The following is a 22,291-nucleotide window of genomic DNA, read 5'->3' as shown; positions in this document are numbered from 1 at the left end:
TGCCGCTCCGACCTTTTTATCCACACACATCCCTGCCATTTAACATCAAGCGAACAACATCTTCCAATTGTTGCTCCTCTTTGATTCTCATCGTGTGAGCCTTCACTCAGCCTGGTTGTGATTATCCGCCCCGTTTGTCCCGAACTTCAATTTAACCTCCATCCCTTGACGTAAATGTAGATGTATTGGTGGTGAGAAGTGGAGGATACATGTGTAACACGTGTCTGGGTGTATTTTGCGCTTGATTCAATGCAAACCTTCTGTGACCTGTGACCTCTAGTTCGTACGGCATTCGGCTGCAGGGACTGTGGTGGGCAATGGCAGTGTTAAGCAAAATTTCTTTGGCAGAGCTGAAGGAGGGTGTCCCATATTGGGTAAGAAAACTCTGTACTTTCCCCTCAACTGTTTATTTTGTCACAATTCATTTCAGTGTGACAAATGTTCATCATGCAGACGGCTTTTTAGTAAAATATGCAAACCATGGCTGTTTCCACAATGGAAAATTTCTGCATTTCTTCCGTTCCAGCCACTGCACAGGTACTTACTGTATAATAAATCTACTACAGCATGAATGACATGATTGTTTTTCAATGTAGGTTATACAAGCTCTAATCTGCCATTTGAATGGATAGCAAGGCTATAGCACCAGGCTTTTAATGTTGATGTAATGGTTCTGTAGGCAACATTAGAAGGGGGATAAAGGGTGGGAGACAGGAAGCGCCATTTAGTTACTGGCTCAATCTCCAGAAGCAGATCTTCCGGTTGACGGGTGCTTCCTTGCGTTAACGTTACAATAATATATGTGCGGGCCGATAGATGAGGAGATGAACAGGAGGGAAGGGTGGACTGAGACGGGGATAAAAGCAATGCAAGACCACGCTGTGCTGCACGAGTGGAATTAGGAATCTGTAGCCCTTTTTACACAGAGATCATGCCATGAAGTCCATCTCCTTTGTATTTTTACACAGAACCACACAACATAGGTATCATTCCATGCCAGGATGTGATTTTTAGATGGCATGCCAGCATCGCTATATCAAAAGGGGAGTAACATTTAACACAACAGCGTCCGTCTCTAATGTGACAGCACGTCGGCAGCAATTTATGACCAATAACGATGGCATGACATGGAAATCATTTACTGTCTCTGTATAAGGCAGCTGATCTTGTCCTCTGCTCAGAGGGTAAAGAGCACATTTTAACCCAAAGCAAAATAACACAGTTTATTTCACAAACATGGGAAAAAAGAGTGTGAGCAACTTGGTAAGACATGTTTCACAAATTGCAAGGAAGTTTATTTAGAAAATAATTTTTTAAAAAGAAAAACTAGGGGGGAAAAAATTATATTATATTAACACTTTTTAAATTATGTTTTAGAATTTTATCATTTTGAAGTAATTCTTCAGGTCATTTCCTTGTTTGTTTCTTTTTTCTAATTTTTAGCTAATTTTCTTGTACTTTCTAATTAATTTATTGTCATTTTTGGGTAATTTCTTCTTTTGTTGCTCAGTGCCTTCTTCCTGGGTTTTTGAAAGAAATCAAGCCAATTTAAAGGCAAGATGACTCTGTCCTCCCATTCTGCGATTGTACCTTATATACAGAACCGCGCAATATTCCAACCTGAACAGGCAGTGTAAACAGGACTTTGGATGCAGATCGGCAAAGAGGGTGGTCTGTTTGGGCAGTAACGTTGCCTGTTGATCTGTAGCTGCTCTACTAACAGCGAAAAGGTGTAAAATAGATACCCTCTGTTGTGATTTCCGCAGGGGGAAACTTTTGCACGCAGGACTGTGTATGTGAAGTGAAAGTGAGATGATACGTATGACACTCTAGTCTATATTTCACCACAGGAGGTACGCTGACATGCTTGCCAACCCTGCCGCCAGTTTATTTTTGAAAATAACTCAAGAAAAATAAATTCTTCCTTGACCACACTGGGTCTGGATTAGGTTGCATTCAAGGACACAAAACAAGTCTGATGACTGCGTTTCCTGCTCCACGGATGCAGATATTCCTGTTTCAGCCTATTAATCATCCACTTGGGTCTCTGTCGTTGGCACCATCTGCACCGTTTCCCAGCATGTAATACACACTGAAAAACACATCTCTTGAGCAGCAAAACCTTCAGTGAAAAACATAATGAAGTGCTGACATCCCAAACAGGGAACCCGCCCTCCCATAGTTCAATATGCATACACATGCACACACATTAATATGAGTTCAGGTTTCCCCTCGCAAAAAATACACGCATGCATGTTGTGCTTTGTGACTGGCGGTTTAGATTTAAAGGCCACTAATGTGTGGGACGATGACCTCCAGAGCGACTCCCCCTGCCTGCTTCTGGCCAAGGGAGTGCGGTGAGGTTCCCCCTCTTAACAAGTCTCTGCAGGCCCATCTGTCTTCCCAGAGAGCCTGTCAGTCTGTGCTCAGGGATTTATCAGCTTGAAAAATGAACCAGGTCTCACATGAAAAGGCGCCATCAGAGGCTACCGGGCACAAAGGGGGCCTAACATGATTTTGGACGTCACCATCACAGAGCTGCTGCTCAACTCAGTTGACCTACACCATAACCTTGTCAACACTGAAAAGTAGCTAAATACATTTACTCAAGCACTGTACTAAGGTACAACTTTGAGGTACTTGTACTTTACTTGTGTACTTACTTTTTCTCGTCCTATTGTAATTTTTACTCCACTACATTTATTTGATAGCTTTAGTTAGTAGTTATTTTACTGATTATTAATACAGAATATAATCAATTAATAAATAATGGTGTATGATCAAGCTACCCAGCAGTATATTAAGTACTTATGAGCTCCACCTTTATCAGCTGCAACAGTAAAGTGAACAAATTAAACCAGGAGTGACGTCACTTTTCTCGTGCTTCTTCAGACATCTTAAGTATTTAAAGCAAACAGTTGCGATTTCTTTCAAAAACATGGGAGAAAAAAAGACAATGAGCATCTTGCTAAAAAGGATTCCACAAATTACAACAAATTAGTATGTTTGGATTTTATTTTATTTTTTTAAACTAGGGGAAAATTTCCAGGGAAAAAAAAGAAAAAAAAATATTTATAGCTATTTATCATAATTACATATTTAATATTATGTTACAGAATTATTTAAAATTTTAAAGCACATAGGTAGTTTTTTTGTATTTTGTAACAGTTTCTTGCTTATTCTGGGTCATTTCTTCGTTTGATGCTCATTGCGTTCTTCCAATATTTTTAATAGAAAAAGTGACGAGCAAGGGACAGATGTGATTGATTGAACTGTCATTATGTTGATAGAATGCTGGAAAGTAAATATCAATCATTTTTAGAAAAATAAGCTACTATCTGTAAGTTACTATGTTTGATTGATTAATTTAAGAATAGGGACGGTGCACATTGATGAACATTTGTATATAAATATGCCAGAATGTAGCCAAAGGCTAGTTTACATCTGTTGTACCTAGGCAGTTAGATGTTACAGAGCAAACAAATTATATAAATACATAGACATCACAACCATAAAAATGGCTAACAAGCAAGTTTTAGCAGCACACACTGTATTAAATAGACAAATGACAAGACAAAAAGTGTAATGTGGCGAGACAAACCTGGGAATTGGGAGAACCAAAGTTTAAAGTGCTTTAAGTGCCAGATGTTAAAGTGACAGGTGCTAAAGTGCTGGTGTAAAAGTACTAGACTGCTAGTATTATTGCATACAAGTGTGTGAGGTGCTGGGGTAAATGCGACATTACCCTGTTGCACAGTATTGCAAGTGTTGCACATACCTAACTGTATTAATGCATGCACTGTTGTAGGAGGTTGCATCCACAGAGACCAGTTGCCTCGTGAATGGTAGATCCACGTAGAGTTGCTAAGTTAAAGTTTGCTTAAAGAGGCTTATTTTCATTTTTCATGCAGATGTGATGTGGGTGGCAGTTAATTGCAGCAGTGTTGGGGATGGTGAGTTTAAACAGGAGCACAAACATCCAGACACACACTTGTACAGATGGTGTTTGACCACTGATCACCAGCCTCAGCTCTTATCAGCGTCTCTGTCCTTCGGCTGTCTGCGAGAGTCACTTTCACAGATCAATCAGCACTCTGTGTTTGTGACTCCTTCTCTCTCTAACTGTTTGTATGTATGTGTGTGTGTGGGTGTGTGGGTGTGTGCATGTGTGTGTGTGTGTGTGTGTGTGTGTGTGTGTGTGTGTGTGTGTGAGCCGTGGGGGTCAAAGAGCAAAGAATGGAGAGTAAATGAAAAGGATTCCCAGAGTTGCAAGGTATAAAGGTTGCAGATGGCTTTAGCGACCTCTCGCTCTCTGTCTGTCAGAAAACTTAAAGCAATTTACTCTTATCTCACAGCTGAGCGTTTTGGTACCGTCTATCGAATCCCTTAGTGTCACTTCACAGCTTCATGTGGGAGACTGATGTGCTGTGTGTGTGTGTGAGAGTAGTTATCTATTTAACTGTTCCTCCACCTGAGAAGACAGCATGAAAATCCTCTTTGGTTCTGGTACTTGATTAAATATATATATATATATATATATACACATAAACACTTTCTTAAGGTCATTTGTTTTTTGTCTTGTTTATTTTACTTGTTTTTTCAGGTATTTTCATACCATTTCCCTTAAGGTGCCTTCTTTCTGAAAGAAATTAAGACAACTTGCTCAGGTTTCAAAGAGTTAAACAGTCAATTCATTGATTCATATGTTGTAAAATATATTGTTTGTGTTTTAAAAACAAAAAGACGTAAGACTAGGTGTAAAAGGAAACCAGACTCAGGCTGTATATATATATATATATATATATATGTGTGTGTGTGTGTGTGTGTGTGAGAGAGAGAGAGTATAGTTACAGTTTCAGCAAATATGAAAAATTATGAATTATGAAAAAAATTAATAAATTAGAGTTACCAACTACAGCTTTAATACATCAGAAATAGTGAATACTTTTATTTTTGATACTTTAGGTTTTGCTAATAATACTTTTTTTTTTTTTTTTTAAAGTTGAACCATATTTAAAATGCAAAACTTGAAACTAAGATTTTTAAAACTGATTTATCATTACTTTTACATAAACCTGCATTGACTGACAGTTCATCCTGATGGGAACATGATAATTGTATCAACTTTCATGGCAATCCATCCAACAGTCAGCAAAGTCGGTCAGTCATTAATATTAATTAATATCTGTACAAAATGTCATCCAGTTCTTGAGATCTCTTAGTCTGGACCAATGTGGTGGACCGACATTGCCGTCTGTCTGGTGTGTCCTGTCAGTAGTTGATAAAGGACAGCCGGTGGAGCAGGTGGGTGTAAAACAAGCCCTGTGTTTGTTTGTTTTCTCACCCCCACCTGCTGCTGCTTCCTCCTTTCATTTATTTTGGGTTCTCCTCCTTTCATCCTTCACTTCTCTGTCCATGGCAGGTTGTTCCCAAGCCCCTCTCACAGCAGGGATTCACACATGGTAGATAGATAGTTCACTCCTGCGTCTGATCCAGCTGTAGTGCAGCTTTATTCACATTCATAAAAGTTACTGTTACAACATAATCACACAAGAGAAACAGTGTTGTTCGTACACCTAATGCCTCTATAGACACACCTATATTGTGTACTTGGATGTATTTTTCTGGGTGTATTTGTGGATATATCCTTTGTGGATGTATTTGTTGTATTTGTAGATGTATTTTCTTTGCCTTGCTCTATTTTAACATTTAAAAAGCCTAATGTGGAGATAAGTGTTTCACTAAAACTCTCACTTCCAGTTAGGCAGCATCTCTCATGTGGAGCAGTTTGTATTTTGCATAGTCAATATCAAACAAAATTGGCTACTCAGATGCAGTGAAAGTCAATTTCCAGTGATTCCCACAGAATTAGAATCTATGTGTGGTGGTAGCCGATGACGTTTTTTTTTGTTTTTCTTCTTCAATATTGTGTGCTTGTGTCACTTTTTTTTATCATTCTCTATTCAGACGTTTTTGCAGGTCCGTGAACGCAGCTCGGGTGAAACTCGTCATGAGATATTTTTATCTCTAAGCAGCATTTTGAGCTGCCGCATGGATAATTAATCAACTGATCCGCTCCGAGCTGATTAAACTGATAAATGAGAGGAGAAGCAGAGTGAAGAGACTTTTAGACCCAGAACAATGATTTGTTAAATAAGACTTTCCCTGTGTCTGGTGTTCTACTGCTCCATCTGTGGCGACAGTATACTCTGCGCTCTGTGATGAAATGAAGTGAATGGTATATGTTTTCCAATAGTGCTTTTAATGAACGGTCCAGCTCCAAAAATAGAAAATCTGTATGTGGCAGCAGATATTTTAATTGTGGCAGCCCTCCACAATTATATTCAGCGTTTTTATTAGTTTAGTAAATCAGCAGGTACGATGTCCTAAAACTTTCAAGGAGGAATTCCTATCTTAAGAGTGAGTTAAGAAAGGTTAGAGCAACTCTGAGCAGGGAAGGGACAGAAACGTTTATCTTAATGAGGAGGTGCTGTGTATGATGCATTCTTCTTTTGGCCTGCAAGGTGTGGACACCCAGTGAAAACAAGATGAACTGTGTATCAGTTTTAGACTATGAAAGAGCTATTTGTGTGACCACACTAATCCGTGGAATTTCATTAATTCACTGCTATTTAGTGTTTGGAGAATATTCCTCCTACCTCTTAATCTTTCTGCCATTTTTTCCCCTGCAGAAGTCTCTTAACAGTACTCCTTTCTACTCTCGTTGAACTACGTTGAACAGTTTTTCAACCTAGGAGCTCTCTTGAGGGCTAAGATGCTTTGTGAACAACTTTTATCTTTACCAGGACCCAGTGTTAATTTTAAGAGAAAATTTTTAGAAAATGTCGTAATTAAAAAGATTTTTCTTAATGAAGCTTTTTCACATTACAAATGAGTGTTTCTCCAATGCTGTTTGGCATGTCGGAGACATAGTCCGGCACCTGTTGTTGTGTTCTCACCTTTTTTCCTCTGATAACTAAAAATCCAGGGGTCTTATTCACAGAGCTTCATTGAAAGAAAAGTTGCTCTTACTTTAAGTGTTTTTACTGGTTTAAATTACTGGGTCTGTTTGTTTTGGAGTGGAGGAGACCCCTGTGGATAATTCAGCTCCAGGTAAAAACCTCCTGGTTGTCTGGATCAGAAATAAGGTGAACATACATTGAAACAGCACTGGAGTAGCACTCATTTGTAACTTGAAACTGCTTTATTCAGAGATTTTGCCTGTTTTATTCACCTGGTCCTTTCGAGGAAGAGACCTCTGTGGAGAATACGGCTCCCAGTAAAAATCTCCTTAACAATGAACACTGCAGGAATTCTAAGCAGGAGAAGTTTCAGCTGGTTGCATTTTGCAATCCTTACCGCTAGACTTAGACCACATCTCCCTAAATTGTATATACCGTTGTATACACTGTTCTTTTAACAGCAGACTCAGCATCTCTCCTCAAGTTTCCTTCAAGAACCCAGTTTAAAGAAGCTGATACCCAATATAATGTGTTTATTCAGCTTTTAGACCAGAAGGACACTCACTCACATACACACCCACGCATACAAGACTGAAAGAGTCATTTACCTTGAAGGTCACCACAGGTGTGTTTGTCTGTCCCTGTCCTTTTACTGGTTCTTTTCTAGATAAAACAGCCTTTTTGTCTCAGCTGTCACCTTGAAGCACTCAGCAGTCTTTGTTTGGTTCGTAAATTTTGCTCATGTGACCTCACGGCGCCACACAGACGAGAGTCATCCAGCGGAATCAAACACATTTCTAATCTATTACATTTCCTGACCATGTAGCCATTAAACTAGCCATTAATCATGTTTTATGCTTGGGATGCATTTCCTCATAGTGGTCACAGTCCATGGATCCTAAGTTGAATTTGTCATATTTTCAGACATTTTAAAAAACAATTAATAATACCACTGTTCAGCTTCAGCACAGATGTACTCAATTGATTAGCTCACACCAACTTAAGGCTTGTTTTGGAGCTTGATCTTTCAACCTGGAAACTGAAAAGTGATTCATTACTTTCCAAAAATGCATTACGTCCCAGACGTGTCAAAATAAAAGTAACAGAGTTACAAATCATGTACAAAAGTGTGCATGTACAGATCTAGAGTGTTACACTGTTGTCTATGTGGCTCAGTATGTTTTAATGCAGTACGATTAATGTCTTTGGCTTTTGCCCAGCTTGAACTTTATAGCTCTCTCATAAAGTTTAACTAATGTTAACCAAGCATGTTGGTTCTTTTTCATCAGTTTCTAAGTTCCCTACGGGGTCCTTACCTCATACTTGTATGTGATTAGTGGAGTTGAATGTGTATGCCAATTGGATAGGTCCACATTGGATATTATGTGTGTTGTAATTAAGATTAATATTCTAAAATTACATTAAAAGACATTTAGATTATTCATACTTACATAACAAATCTGCAAAAATGCAGATTCTGGTGGTGACTGTAGGTTCATGACTACGTGGGACCCCTTTAGCACTGTTACATTGTTTTCACAATGACATGATTTATTGTTGTTTTAAAATATCGATTATAGCAGATTTAAAGTTCAAAAACACAGCGTGTGTGTCCAGTGTGTGATTTAAGGGGATATGTTTGCATCAATGGATATAACATGATAAGTATGTTTTCTTTAGTCTATAATCACCTGTTACCTCAGAATGAGCCGTTTACATTGGAGAGCGCCATGTTGCACTGCCATGTGCTGTGTATCTACAGTAGCCCAGAATGAACAGACTAAACATTAGCTGTAGACCACTGTGGTAAGCAGTCAGAAGCACACAGATTTTTTTTTTTTAACGTACAACTGCTGTAGTCACTTTTTTTTTTTTACCGGTTTATATCACCAGGTCTGTTTGTTTAGGAAAGGAGGAGAAGTCTATGGATGATTCAACTCCCGGTAAAAAACTGAATGTCTAGAGCCTAAGTTATCTGTTGTAACTTGAAATTGCTGTATTTAGTGTTTTTACCGGTTGCAATCAATGTGTACCACGTTCTGGAGGGGAGGATACCTCTGTGGATTAGGAACCTCCCGAACATCTGGATCTCATGTTATCAGAGAAAAAAAGATGAATTCAAATTAGCAGGTGCTAGGCTGGCAGCCCTTCTCTGATAAACCAAACACTGAAAAAAAATCCCGGATTTGTAATTTGAAAAGCCTTTTTATAGTGTTTTAATCACCTGATCCATTTGTTTTGAAGAAGAGAAGACCTCTGCAGATTATTAGGCTTCTGTTGAAAACTTCCTGAACAATGCACACTAAAGGAATTCTAACCAGGAGAAGTTTCCGCTGGTTGCAATCTGAAATCATCACCACTAGATGCCACTGAATTCCCATGAATCTAAAAACCGGACCTTTTTTTGTAAAAGTGGGAAATGATACACAGGAGAAATGAAACAAAGTCTCTTTGTTATAACACCATGTAATGTGTAACAGGTCACACATACACGTTTTCAGGATAAAAATAATTAATCTGAAGGAAATACCAGTAAAAACAAAATAAGGATGTACAATTGAAGTACATTATTTAAGCCCAACCCATCCCCTCTCTTTGCACTTGACCGCTCTCGCTCTCTATCACCCTTCCTCCCTTGGTAGGCGAGGCTGTGGGGAACGTTCACTACCTGAGAGAGGAAGGCTGAGGCGGATGTTGGATATGAAATCACTTCCTGCTCTGGGTCTGAATATAGTCATGATTGGGTACAGAGGGGATGTTTAAATAGTGGACTGCAGGGGCTCCTGACACAATAGGGACATCATGTTTGTTTGATGACGGCAGGCATTGTGCTTTAGAGATGTATTCTCTCTCTCAGGCCCTGTCCACACGTATACACATACTTTTGTAAATGGATATTTATCTCTATGTGTTGGCCTCTTGTCCACATGTAAAGAGCGTGTCATGTCACTAAAAATGAGATTTTTTTTATTACTGTGTCAAAAGTCTGTTAGTGTTTATCTGTGTGGACATGTAAAAGGGAGCATTTGGGGAAGGATGATGTAATTTCCTCAACTCATGCATGTCCATTGTTGCTTTGTACAATGAGCATAGGCCAAATCCAATCAGACTGTCATAATTCTGAGTTGGGTACAGCCCTTGAATAAATCAGTTATGTGTTAAAAAAGCCAGTGATTGCTTTGTCCATTCTGGGCTATTGTAGAAAAATGTCAGTGATGCAACATGTCGATCTCCATGAATGAGGACCTGCTTCCTGTGTAAATATAAATACCTCATTCTGAGGTAACAAAAACTCAACGATTCTTATTTTCAGGTGATTATACACTAAAGAAAACATACTAATTCCTACACAATGGACCCTTTATTGCTGCAAAACGTAATGGACAACAGGAGCTGTCAGATGCAACTAATGTTTTTGCTCCACCTCAGTGTCCACAGTTTAAAGTTTGCCATAAACAATGGTTTGTATCAAGCCCAGTCAAACCAGTAGATGGTGGGACACTTTACAGAGTGGGGTGGAAGGAAAACTCTCGCATGTCCAGAGCATCACTCCTTTGTCTGATTGAGCTCCTCCATCCTTACATTGAATAGGAATCAATCATGATGAGATTTTTTGCATTCTAATGTGGACAGAGATATTTTGTAAAACGAATGTGGACAGAAATATGTTTTAAACCTGTCAGGAAAAATATTAGTTTAAAAAAATATCTGTATACCCAGCTAGCAATTTTTGGTTCTAAAAACATTCTGAGAATGGTACAATGCAACCACTGAATGTTTTATTAATGTTTTCAGTGGCAAGTTTTCTTTATGTTACCAGGATGTAACATATGACATTACAATACATTTTCATCAATCTCAGTCCTCTATAACATTTTCAGAATGTTGCTTTAAATACAGTCTTCCTTTGTTCTCATATAACATTGTGGGAACGATTTATAAAAGTACATTCTATAATCTGTCACCTCTCAGCATCACCAAAATATCTCAGAATGTTGCAGTTATAATGTTATGTCGTAGTTAGCATTTAACCTTTTGGGGACATTATTTAAAACGATAAACATCCTTAAGACATTCTTTGAACATTACCTTAAACATTGTTGCATCTTATAGATAACGTTATCCAGTGTTGTGTGAATGTTCCCTGCTAGCTGGGAACTATAGACAGGGTCTCTGTCTACGAGTAAAGCTCCAATTAGACCTTTATTGCTCTGTATTGTCCTGTCGCATGCTGGGATAGCTGTGGGACATTCAGCTTGGAAGACAAACGTTATCTTTAACATTTATACGGCAGCCAGAAGAAAACACAGCTAACTCATTTGAACACACTGTTCTTGAATGACTCTCCCTGCTGCTTCAGTGGTACAGATACACTGAGAGCAGGTGTTTCAGGTTATCTGTGTCAAATGAACTCTTCCTTCCTCTCTGAGCCGTGTTTTGGAATGTTTGATAGTCTTGTTCGCTCTCCTGGGCCACAGTACATAAAGGACTCTCTGCTATCCACAATCTAAAACTTAAGCAAGAACACAAACACACACACTTTTTTCCACCACTTGGAAGTAGCGCAGCATGTGGTAAGAGCGTGTTATCACCATATAAAATTGAACACAAAGGCTTACTTACACATCCAGCAAACACGGAGCAACAAGCATTAGCATTCATTTAGTGTTTGTGTCCACCTGATGAAGTCCAGTACTATCCCTTCTTTTAGATATGCTTTTCTCCTGAGGGAAATATCTGGCTCTTTAGTTCTTCCTTGGTTCTCATGTAACATTGTGGGAATGTTATTCTATGATCTGTCACCTGTCAACATCACCAAAACATCCTCAGAATTTTGCAGTTATAGGGAGTCCTCTTTTTGTTATATTTATTTCATTGTTTTGACAGCACCTGGTGGCCCTTATCTGTTTTCCACTTAATATCCACATGTCCTTTTTTTAATAAATACACCTTAATTCACAATCCCCTCCAACATTTGTGTGTGTTACTTCCCTTTTCCCCATTGCGAGCTGGGTTTGTAACAACATTGCATCTTAGTCAACATTTAACCTTACAGAACCATTATTTGAAATGCTTAACATCCTGAAATTGTTCTTTGAACATTACATTAAAATGTTTTCTTTAAAACATTGTTGCAACTTTTAGGTAATGTTAGCCAATTTTGTGGGAATGTTCCCTACCAGCTGGGATGCCCACAGGAAATTCTACACAACTAACATAGTTTTACTTAAAATTTGAACAAATAACACATATAAGGAGCAGCACGTTCACTTTAGATTAGCATTTTTTAAAAAGTATACCTCTTGAATCCTGAAAAAGAAGCTCCCCCACACTGATCTTGCTCAGCATCACAATTTATTGGTTGTACTGATGTTTCTGTGCCTTTTGGAACTTTGTCAATTGTTTTGTTACTGCTGATGACGTCATACAATTACTGCAGTGCATTTTTGGAATTTTCATCAGAGTGTTGCGTCCTGTCGGCGATATGAACAAGGTCCGCCCATCCAGTGCAACAGCTAGAGCCAGGATTTTAGGGGTTAAAAATCATATCTCATCCACTTTATTTTCCTGCAAACGGACATTAGTCAGAAGGCTTCGTAGAGGAACAGCTCTCGTTCCAAGTTGGGTCAGCCTCACCCTGATGCCTGCTCTCGTCACTCCCTTTGTCCAGCGCTTTCAGTTTTGTTTCTCCCCTCTGGTCTGACTGGACGCTCAGTGTATGTCGTTGGTGGGGATCCTCTCGAGGTCTGCTGCATTTAGTCCAAACCCCACATGACTTTTCCTAATGTTGTTTAGTGCTTCTCCATTGTAGAAAAGTTGTGCTTTAGCAGAAGGGATCATTAAGTCGGGAAAAAAAGAAAAATACAGCAAAAGTGGCTGCCATCATTGCTCTTATCTCTGCTCACAGAGTGACCATTTGCAAATCAATTGTTCATGCCCCCCCCACCCCCACCCCCATGGATTATACTGCGCCGGTTGTGAGAGCTTGTAAACATATGTTTTTATACAGCTTTGCTGCTGTTTAATGTGGGCCCCCAAAAATTAATATGTTCACCGTCTTCCATGATATCATGCAAAAACACAAACTTGTCTTCACAAATTCAAAGTAGCATGGCATGACTAATTGAAACACAAATGGTCATTTTGTGGGCGGAGTGCTCCTTTAAGAGTATCACATAGCACTCAAAATGCAACATAATATGATGCATTTTGGAGGGAAAACTGTTAGACAGAAAAACAGAGCAGAGGGCTGCTGACAAAAAAACAGATTTTTAGACTACAGTCCCATTTAACTAGAAAATTAGGGTTTAGAAAAATAAAACATGTTTTAAAAAGCTTTCTAAGTTACCACTGTACATGATTCAGATCATCATGGTAGTCCAAATATTGTGTATGTATTTTTTTTCCTCTTGTGGCAAAAGCTTTGTAGTCACTGTAATCCAGTTTTTGTGTGTTTTGCACTTCCCAAAGGACATTAATTTTGCATTGTAACAAGAAAATCAGCTGGCAGACAAAAGCAGTGAGCTCCTCCTGGTGGTGCTAAGAGGTATAACAATTAAAATGCAAACCAGTAACTTCCCCGCATACTCCTGTCTGTTGTACTGTAAAACATGGCATTTATTCTCCCGCTTATCAGGTCTCCTAATCTCTCTGCAGATCCCTTCATTGGTGAATTTACAGGAATATGCTTTGGCCCTGGTTTGATTCTTTAAGTAGGCATCCAGCCAGAGTTGCCACAAGGGTGGGGGTTAAGGCACGGGTCAAATGAGGGGAACAGAGGGGGAGTGGGGGTCAGTGTGATGTGACAGCGGTGCCCTGTGTTGATAGTGAGATTAGAAGTTGACCTGTTGCCCGTGTTTCCCCCTCAAAGCTCCAACTCCTTTACAAGTACCCTCTCTCAATCTTTAACCACTCAGTGAGCCAACACTGAAGAATTTAGTGGGAATAAAGGAGCACAAAAGAGCTCCACTTAGGCACTGATGTGACTTTCCCACCTGGGGAGAGCAGAGTTAAACATCTTAAGACAGTCAAAATATTTTTTCTCTGTCAGTCATCAAATCAGTTTCCAACATCGACAGTGTGTAGACAGTTTTACTCTGCAGGCAAAGTTTTTCTTTCCCACTTGATGATCATTGAGAAGATGCCCAGACCTTTCAGACAGTAGCATAAGTACGGGGAATCACCTGTTACCTAACATTACACTTATATTTTGTTAAAATCAAATCATGTTCATTTGGCCATTCTGGCTGTTCCAAAGTCGAGGCTTAAAACTAAAGGTGACTGTGCGTTTGCCATCAGGGCCCCTTGGCTTTGGAACAAGGAGAAGAGGCTTGCAGAGTCAATGTCTTCTTTCAAATCACTTCTTAAAACCCGTTTTTATAGACATGCTTTTATGCAATGGCTTCTGATTTAATTCATCTTCTCTTTTTTGTCTTTAATTTATCTTTTAATTCATTCTTTTATTCTCTCTATTGTGTTTAATTCTATTGTTAGTACTATTATTTCAGGGTTTACTGAGTTGTATTTACTCTTATTGGTATGGGGTGTTATTGTTATTTTTGTTTTGTAACTGTTTCTCTGTTTTTAATTCCACTTAAAAAAATGTCTGGCCTTAGTTCAGCATTATTGTTTGGCTGCCACAGTTATGTTGCCTCTGCTAGAAACCTCTCTTGCTTTTGCTTTGCCTTGTTTGTGGAAGCACTTTGTAAACTCTGTTTTTTAAGCGTGCTGTATAAATAAAGTTATTATTATTATCGTTATTATTATTATTATTTTACAAATAAAGGTTCATGGCCTTCCTTAGTGAGTAGCTCAGTGAGTATGACCCAGAGCTTTCCAAAAAAAACCTTAATGAGTGAACCATGAGTTTATGATTTTTGTCACAAATAAAGTCCCTTGATGCTCACTTAAATGTTAATGTTTATGATGTTTAATATTGTACAGCCAAAGTCATGAAATGTATATACATAGTGCATAAACTTTGTAGGTAAACAAAAAAATCTGGGTATTTTGTCTTTGGAAAGTGCTCGTGCAGATGCTGACAAATAACAGAGCAAACTGTTTCAAGCAGGGACAACAGAGCGGGTGCAGGGCTGCTTTTAAGCTTTTTTGCACTTTTTTTCACAGCTTTCACAGCATTATCAAAGGAAGCTCAAATTCTTTCTCTCTCTTTAGAGTTATCTCGGCCCACAAGGGAGTCTGGGCTTCATCAGGAGTCACGGTCCCCTCGCTGTGCCTTTTCCCCTCCCCAAAGAGCCACCCTGAGGAACTCGAGGAGAAGCCCTGATCCTGGAACATAAGGAACGCCATCTGACCCCATCCACACCAGGAAGGACACGCCGACACAATGACAGGCTGGAGGAGAGGAAGGAAAAACACCAGCAGCGGCAGAAAAAAGAAGGTCTTTTGTTTGCCGTGTGTCTCATGAGACAGCCTTTGTTGGCAGATTTTTGACCACCATAATGATCAAGTAAGTCAGACTTCTTTGGACGGAGATCCAGATTTGAATTTATTATTGCTCTTTACTCAAGGAGTTTGTTTATAACATCAGTGACACCTTAACATTAACTACTCATTAAAGCCTGTAAGTGTCATTTCTGTCCAGTGTTTTCCACAAGGCTCTTTCTCTTGCTACAACTTTCATTTCATCTTTGTATATATCCAGCTGCAAGATTAGCTTCACACATGATGTTGGTTTCACTGTGTCACCATCCACATCCTACCCTCAAAGTGCGCCAAAACCTAGCAGAGCCCGGGGCTACAGAGGTACTGAAGCACTGGAGGAAACATTTGGTATCTATAAACATCACCCTTTTATAATAGACGAGCCTTATCCGGAGAGTAAAAACATATTCATGAAATAAAAGGCTTCCCAGAAAGGATGACCTTATTACACAAAGCAAAAAAAAAGAGTGCATTACCTCATCTTGTCAAAATAACTAGACATTTTTGAATCTGCCATTTCAAATATTTCAAGTTAAGTCTACTCAAGATTACAGTGTTTATAGCCCAGTATTGCATACTTTGTCTCAGTGGTCTTTAAAGGCCAGAGCATGACCCAGTCCAGGTCCTCTCAGAAGACAAACTCCTCAAGTATAAACAAGGTCAAGAGTAGTGGTTGGCTAGTACTGAATTAGAAATGTCAAAGCTGTAATACAATGTTCCCCTTTGCTCCCAGCAGATTTAAAATCTCTGGTTCAGTGGGCGGTACCTTTGTGAAGAGTCTGACATGTATGCACAGACACACCTTCAAACAGATGTATACTTTCTCTAGACTTGTTTTATATACATATTTAAACTGCCCCATGTGATGTAATAACAGGTACCGACGAGGAAGAGACTCAAAATGACCTCAACAAGACACACGATGACCTCAGAGAGACACAAAATGACTACAAAAAGACACAAAATCATCTCAGTGAGACACAAAGTGAATACAAAGACAAAATTACTACGAAGATACACATAAAGACCTCAAAGAAATACAAAATGACTACAAAAAGACACAAAATGCTCTAAGATACACAAAATTAATACAAAAAGAAACAAAATCACCTCAGTGAGACAAAAAATAAATGCAAAAAGACACAATATGTTCTATAGGAGGTACAAAATGACTACAAAAAGACAAAAAATGACCTCAAAGAGACACAAAATCAAAAAAACTAAAAACTACTAAAATACACCAAATGTTCTTAAATAAACAGTCATTAAAAAACAAAATTAAAATTATTAAAGATACACAAAATTTCTACAAAAAAACCCAAAACAAAACACTAAATGACGACAGTGAGACACAAAAGAATGACCTCAAAGAGACACAATATTGCTACAAAATTATGTAAAAAAAATCACAAAATAATAACTACAGGACAAAATGCTCTCAGAAAGGAAAAGGACACGAACTGACCTCAATGAAACACAAAATGTTTACAAAAGACAAGAAAAATGTTCTTAAAGAGACACAAAATAGCATCAAAAGACACAAATTGAGTCCAAAATGATCTCAGTGACAAACCAAAATGAATACAAATCAGTTATTAGATGTTAATACTCACTGAATCTGGGAGAAGAAAACCCAGACCACCACAGCAGACAGTCCAAATTGTCAAAGTCCAGTCATTTTTTGGGGGCCCATGTTGAAAAACTCCCATTTGCAGTGTGCAACTGCCCTCTCCTGGCAAGTTTAATTTCAATCCAGTTATACAAAACATTTAAACTTTTTTATAACAGAATGGGGGGGATCTATATATGCCACTGTAACTTAATGCAACATGCCCTGCATATAATTAGTGTGCTACATTTTAATTTGTACAGGCATTTGGGAACTGAGACAGCATGAAGACAAATGCAAGCCTGTGGGTGGTTATGACATGGCTGGATTAACCTGCTGGGAGGTCCAAGGGCAAAAATGAGCTGGTGGGCACCTAGTTGACCCCGGTTTCAACGCCTATTTTTTAAGCTTACCTGATCAGTACTCACTTTATGGCCTTTTTTGTGCCAGTTTATATTGTATTTTGATAATAATTAATCATATACACATTAATAAAGCTAAAAATAATCATATTACCAAAAATCACAAAGTGAACTGGGGCTTTACAGGCCTCATGGAGTCTGGAGTCATGTGACAGGTAACCCAGCACTGTATTCAAAGATCATTCAAACACAATTTACCAGTATGTAGACACCTGGCGCAGCATCAAATAAATTCAGCTTGTTTTGCAACTTCTGCATTCATAAGGACACGTCAACAATGGCTCATGAAAAGCTGCTTGACAGGTTAAGCTTGCAGACGCTATCACCGTAGAGAGGCTTTATTCGTCTGCTGCATCAGTGAGATCTTACCGTGTTAATGTTGTTTTATCAGATAAAACTGCTGACTTCAGGAATTAAGCAGTTTCGGCAATGAAAGCAGCTCAAATATATTTGTTGTTACCTGTTGTTTTGTCAGTCAGTGTCCTTGTAAATGCTTTTAATCCGTTCAAAGAGGTGTATGACGATTTCAAGAATCTGTGGCGGAAGATCTACTCTCCAGGTGAAAGTTGTGATTCGGCCTGGATATCTTTCAATGCAGAGGGTGAGTAAGTGAGGCATGTGAGGTCCAGTATATAGTGTTTAGGGGCATCTATTATCTGAAATGGTTTTTAAAATGAATACCTCTGTTTTTATTAGGTTAGAATCGCCTGAAAATAAGAGTTGTTGTGTTTTTGTTACCTTAGAATGAGCATTTATATCTACATACAGAGAGGGTCCTCTTCCATGAAGTCTGCCATGCTGCTATACAGCAATCTAGAACGCTGGCTCTTCATTTATGTCACCGTAGTTGTCTTACACACTTTACACACGGAAGAAGTTTCAGTTCTGACTGTATTAAGTTGCTTTTATTGTTAAGAAAATCACGTCATAAATGCATGTATTCCAATCACAACCCCATCATACTGAACCTGAAATTGATTACACGCCATTGTCGTGCCATCTCTAGGTCTTAAGGCTGACCTGGAAAACAAACTCTTCGGACAGCACATTGCATCACCTATCATCCTGAGAGCTGTGAATGGATTCATGAGCAATGACAACCCGAAGAAGCCCTTGGTGCTCTCGCTGCACGGACCGTCCGGCACGGGGAAGAACTTTGTTAGTAAGCTGATTGCTGAAAACATTTACAAAGAGGGAATGGACAGCAGCTTTGTTCATGTTTTCACCTCTGAATTTCACTTCCCGCATTCGACTAAGATTGATACCTACAAGGTATGATGACAAATCCAGACCAGATTAGATCAATCAATAGACCTGAACAATTGACTTGTTTCATGAATGCTACTGTGTCACCTCAGTCTCAGTTACAACAGTGGATCAAAGGAAACGTCACCAACTGTGCACACTCCATGTTCATCTTTGATGAGATGGACAAGATGCATCCCGGCTTGACTGACAGCATAAAACCGTACCTGGAATACCACCACAAGCTGGGTGGAGTTTCTTATCGGAAAGCCATCTTCATCTTCCTCAGGTGAAAGGATGAACATATTTGTTGAAGTTTGACTAATCAGAAAATTTAATTTGTACTTAAGAAGGTAGATATGCAAATGTTTTTTAGGAATCGATACAAATATATGTTCCAATGTTTTGTTTTTTTTCCTTCCCTCCCAACCCTCTTAAGGATGTGGTAGAAATGAAAAACAAAATACTACCTTATCCTACAACCTGACTCACACACCTCAAACCCCAGAAAGTAATGAAGGAAAAATAACAAAAAATAAATTCATGAATTAAAAAATGATACAATAATATTAGCTCAATAAAATAAAATAAAGATTTGAAAAATTAAATGTAAGAAGAACATCATAGGAAAGATGGTCAAGATGCTTGCTACAAGTAATTAGATGCAATAAGGATCAGATGGGGCCCACAGATGTAAGTGTTTACATAGGAAATGATAAGTTGCCATCTTTGAAGGAAACTGGCAGGTGAGCCTTTCAGGGAATATTTAACCTTTTTTTAATGATAAAAAGAACATTGAATAAAAAAAAAACAGGATGTGGTGGAAGGAGGATTAGGGCTTTTCCTGTGTAACAGAACACTTCGACGGGCGCTGGGTGAAGCCAAAGCAAGCAGGTGCCCCAAAGATAGCAATCAAGGGGCTGGGTTTAAGAGTGATATTAAAAACTTAGTGTATTAAAGAAAGAAGACCAAAACTCTGCTAATTTTGGACAAGAAAAGAACATATGAGTATGATTGGACAGTGATCAGCCACACCTGTCACATATATTATTAGTACATAAAATAATCTGCTTAGCCAAGTATTCGTAAAATGAATCATGTGCAGGACCTTGAATTGAATTAAAGTCAGATGTACATAAGATGATGCTGCATTGACTCTGATTAGTGCCTTTTCCCTCCATTCCTCAGTCAAATTAAACTTAAGCTCCTTTTCCTGCTTACCCCTAACCTCTATAAGAAAGACCTCACTCCATGATGAAGTTTATATAAGGCAGTGATCACACCATGTTTCTCTGTGAGCAAAAGCACCAAATAAACCTGAGCGTTTGATGGAAGGTTAGGAAAAGAAGTAAAGTTTTGGGAGCATAGTCTCAAACTTGGAAAAAATGAAACAGATTAGGTTGGGGCAAATAATACCCAGCGCAGGGATCATTAAGTACCCTAAAATTATAAATTTGAAAACCTAGTCAGACCCTTTTTCTCCATAAAGTGAAAGCTACTTCCAATTTAGAAGGAAGTAACAGTTGATTATTACAAACAGGGCTACATGGCGAGGGGGCGTGACTATAGTTTTAAAAGAATTTAAACGTTTTAATTATTTACACTGTTATGTACAAAGGGAGAAGCACTGGAAGGAAACTGTTATTTAAAGTTTAACAAGTTGTAATAAAAGTATATAATTGAAATTATGTCATATTTAACATAACCTAAGCAGAACTGTGGCTGGGTTACATGAAGCACGTTTTTTTTTTTTTTTTTCAGAAAAGGGCATGGTAGAGGAACAGCTCTCCATCCAAATTGGGTTGGCCTCGCCCTGATGCCGGCTCTCCTCCCTCTCTTTGTCTTTCGGTTTGGTTTCTCCCCTCTGGTCTAACTGGCTGCTCTGCAAATGGCGCTTGTGGAGATCCTTTTGCAATCTGCTGCGGTCAATCCAAAACCTACACAACTTTTCCTGATGCCGATAAGTGTTTCTCTGTTGTAGAAAAGTCGTGCTTCAGCAGAGGGGGCCGTGGAGTTGAAAAAAAATTGAAAAATATAACAAAAAATTAGTAAGGATTTAAAGAGCTACTGAGTGCTGCATCTACATGCGGTGCCATCCTGAGTAGTTTTATATTTGATAAATGTGGTAACAATCAGGTTAATCTGAATATGTTTCCTGTCTCTGATCTTTCTCCTAGTAATGCTGGAGGAAATATTATCACACAGACAGCTTTAAACTTCTGGACTGAGGGACGAGATCGAGAAGATATTGAGCTAAAAGACCTGGAAACATTGCTCTCTGAATCCACATTTAACAACAGCAAAAGTGCGTAGACTACTTCTTTACATCTTGTTCAGATTGCAAAATAGACGCTATAAAACGTTTTTTCACTACTGGCAGTATCTCTCCTCCTATAGGTGGCTTTTTTAAGTCAAGCTTGATTGACAAGAACTTGGTGGACTTCTTCATACCGTTTCTGCCTCTGGAGTACCGACATGTCATCCAGTGTGTCATGGCCGAGATGAAAGCCAGAGGGCTTCACCCAGACCAGAATGTGGCTCACAAGGTGGCCACAGATATAGTCTATTTCCCCAAATTTGAGAGAGTCTTCTCTCAACAAGGCTGCAAGACTGTAATCAACAGGTTACACTTACATATACACCAACACATTTAAGTACAATGGGAATTCTTTAAACACAGAAAAAACACTCATCTAAATGTCGCTTTAAACCTTTATCTGTGTGGCTCAAAATAGGTGAACTGCAGAATATGAAGATGATAGACAACAACTCAATAAAACAATAATGTGTATTTATTGAGATAAAATTTAGCAAATAAATAAGATAGATACATTAATCCACAGTACAGATAAAGACTTTTAAGACAACACATTCACCTAAAAGTACTTGTTATTTGTTTGCCTCCACCATACTTGTAGTAATACCTATCGTTCTTGGTGTGGGCGGCCCTTTACTCTTGTGGACCTATAAGAGCAAAACAAGATAAGATAATGACTTCATTGTCATCCATTTACATACATATCAATATATAGCGGAGCAGAATTGTATTTCCCTGGTAAGTAAATGTAAATGTAAAGAAAAAATAAAGGTAGGATAAATTAATGTAAACACAAGTGAAATGTTAAGTGAAAATAGCAATAAACAACAGTAAAAGCAATTCCCTGAGCATGTTTTTTATGATAAAAAAAAAAAAATTGGTAAAAACAACAACAACCTGGCCATCATGATGGGACTTACCATAAAACTTCAAATAAAAGCCTAGTCCCACGTAGTCCCTTTTACTAGTTGGGTGTGGCGACACAATTTGACAAATACAGGCCTGTCTCTATTAGAGGCCAGTTCCCAATTCATTTTTATAGAAGTTTTTTGGGTGTATGAAACCCAGGTTTTAGCTACCTGCTGTAGTTAACATTAGTTAGCTGCTTAGATCGCGTATACAATGTGTATATATGTCTGAACTTTTGTCAATATGGACATGCTACTCACAATGTTAGCTTGGTAAGATTCTCCATAATTGTATTATACAGTTAATTTTGCTGACACCATGAGCTCTAAAGAAGTAATACGGCACAGTAAACAAGAGAAATGCAAAAAAGAGAGATTTCTAC

General features: G+C 38.5%; 1 protein-coding gene across 2 annotated transcripts; it reads left to right on the top strand.

Moving 5' to 3' along the window:
* Nucleotides 1-54: 54 nt before the first annotated feature.
* Nucleotides 55-21,840, top strand: LOC121959557 (torsin-1A-like). 2 transcript variants are annotated; one of them, XM_088071004.1, is made up of 8 exons: nt 55-374; nt 3,912-3,953; nt 15,138-15,432; nt 15,628-18,039; nt 18,445-18,710; nt 18,797-18,972; nt 20,861-20,988; nt 21,081-21,840. In XM_088071004.1, exons 4-8 carry the CDS (start codon nt 17,868-17,870, stop codon nt 21,335-21,337), a joined length of 999 nt encoding a protein of 332 aa, XP_087927130.1. In that variant the 5' UTR covers nt 55-374; nt 3,912-3,953; nt 15,138-15,432; nt 15,628-17,867; the 3' UTR covers nt 21,338-21,840. The 2 variants fall into 2 exon arrangements, with proteins under 2 accessions (XP_087927130.1, XP_042364868.2); XM_042508934.2 differs by lacking the exons at nt 55-374; nt 3,912-3,953; nt 15,138-15,432 and having other exon boundaries at nt 15,443-18,039.
* The last annotated feature ends 451 nt before the right edge of the window (nt 21,841-22,291 follow it).

The sequence above is a fragment of the Plectropomus leopardus genome, chromosome 20 (assembly GCF_026936395.1).
Source record: "Plectropomus leopardus strain MGB_pleo_1.0 chromosome 20, ASM2693639v1, whole genome shotgun sequence".
NCBI classification, from domain to species: Eukaryota; Metazoa; Chordata; class Actinopteri; order Perciformes; family Serranidae; genus Plectropomus; species Plectropomus leopardus.
The sequence above is the reverse complement of the archived record's forward strand: the minus strand, read 5'-3'. Positions and strand labels throughout refer to the sequence as shown.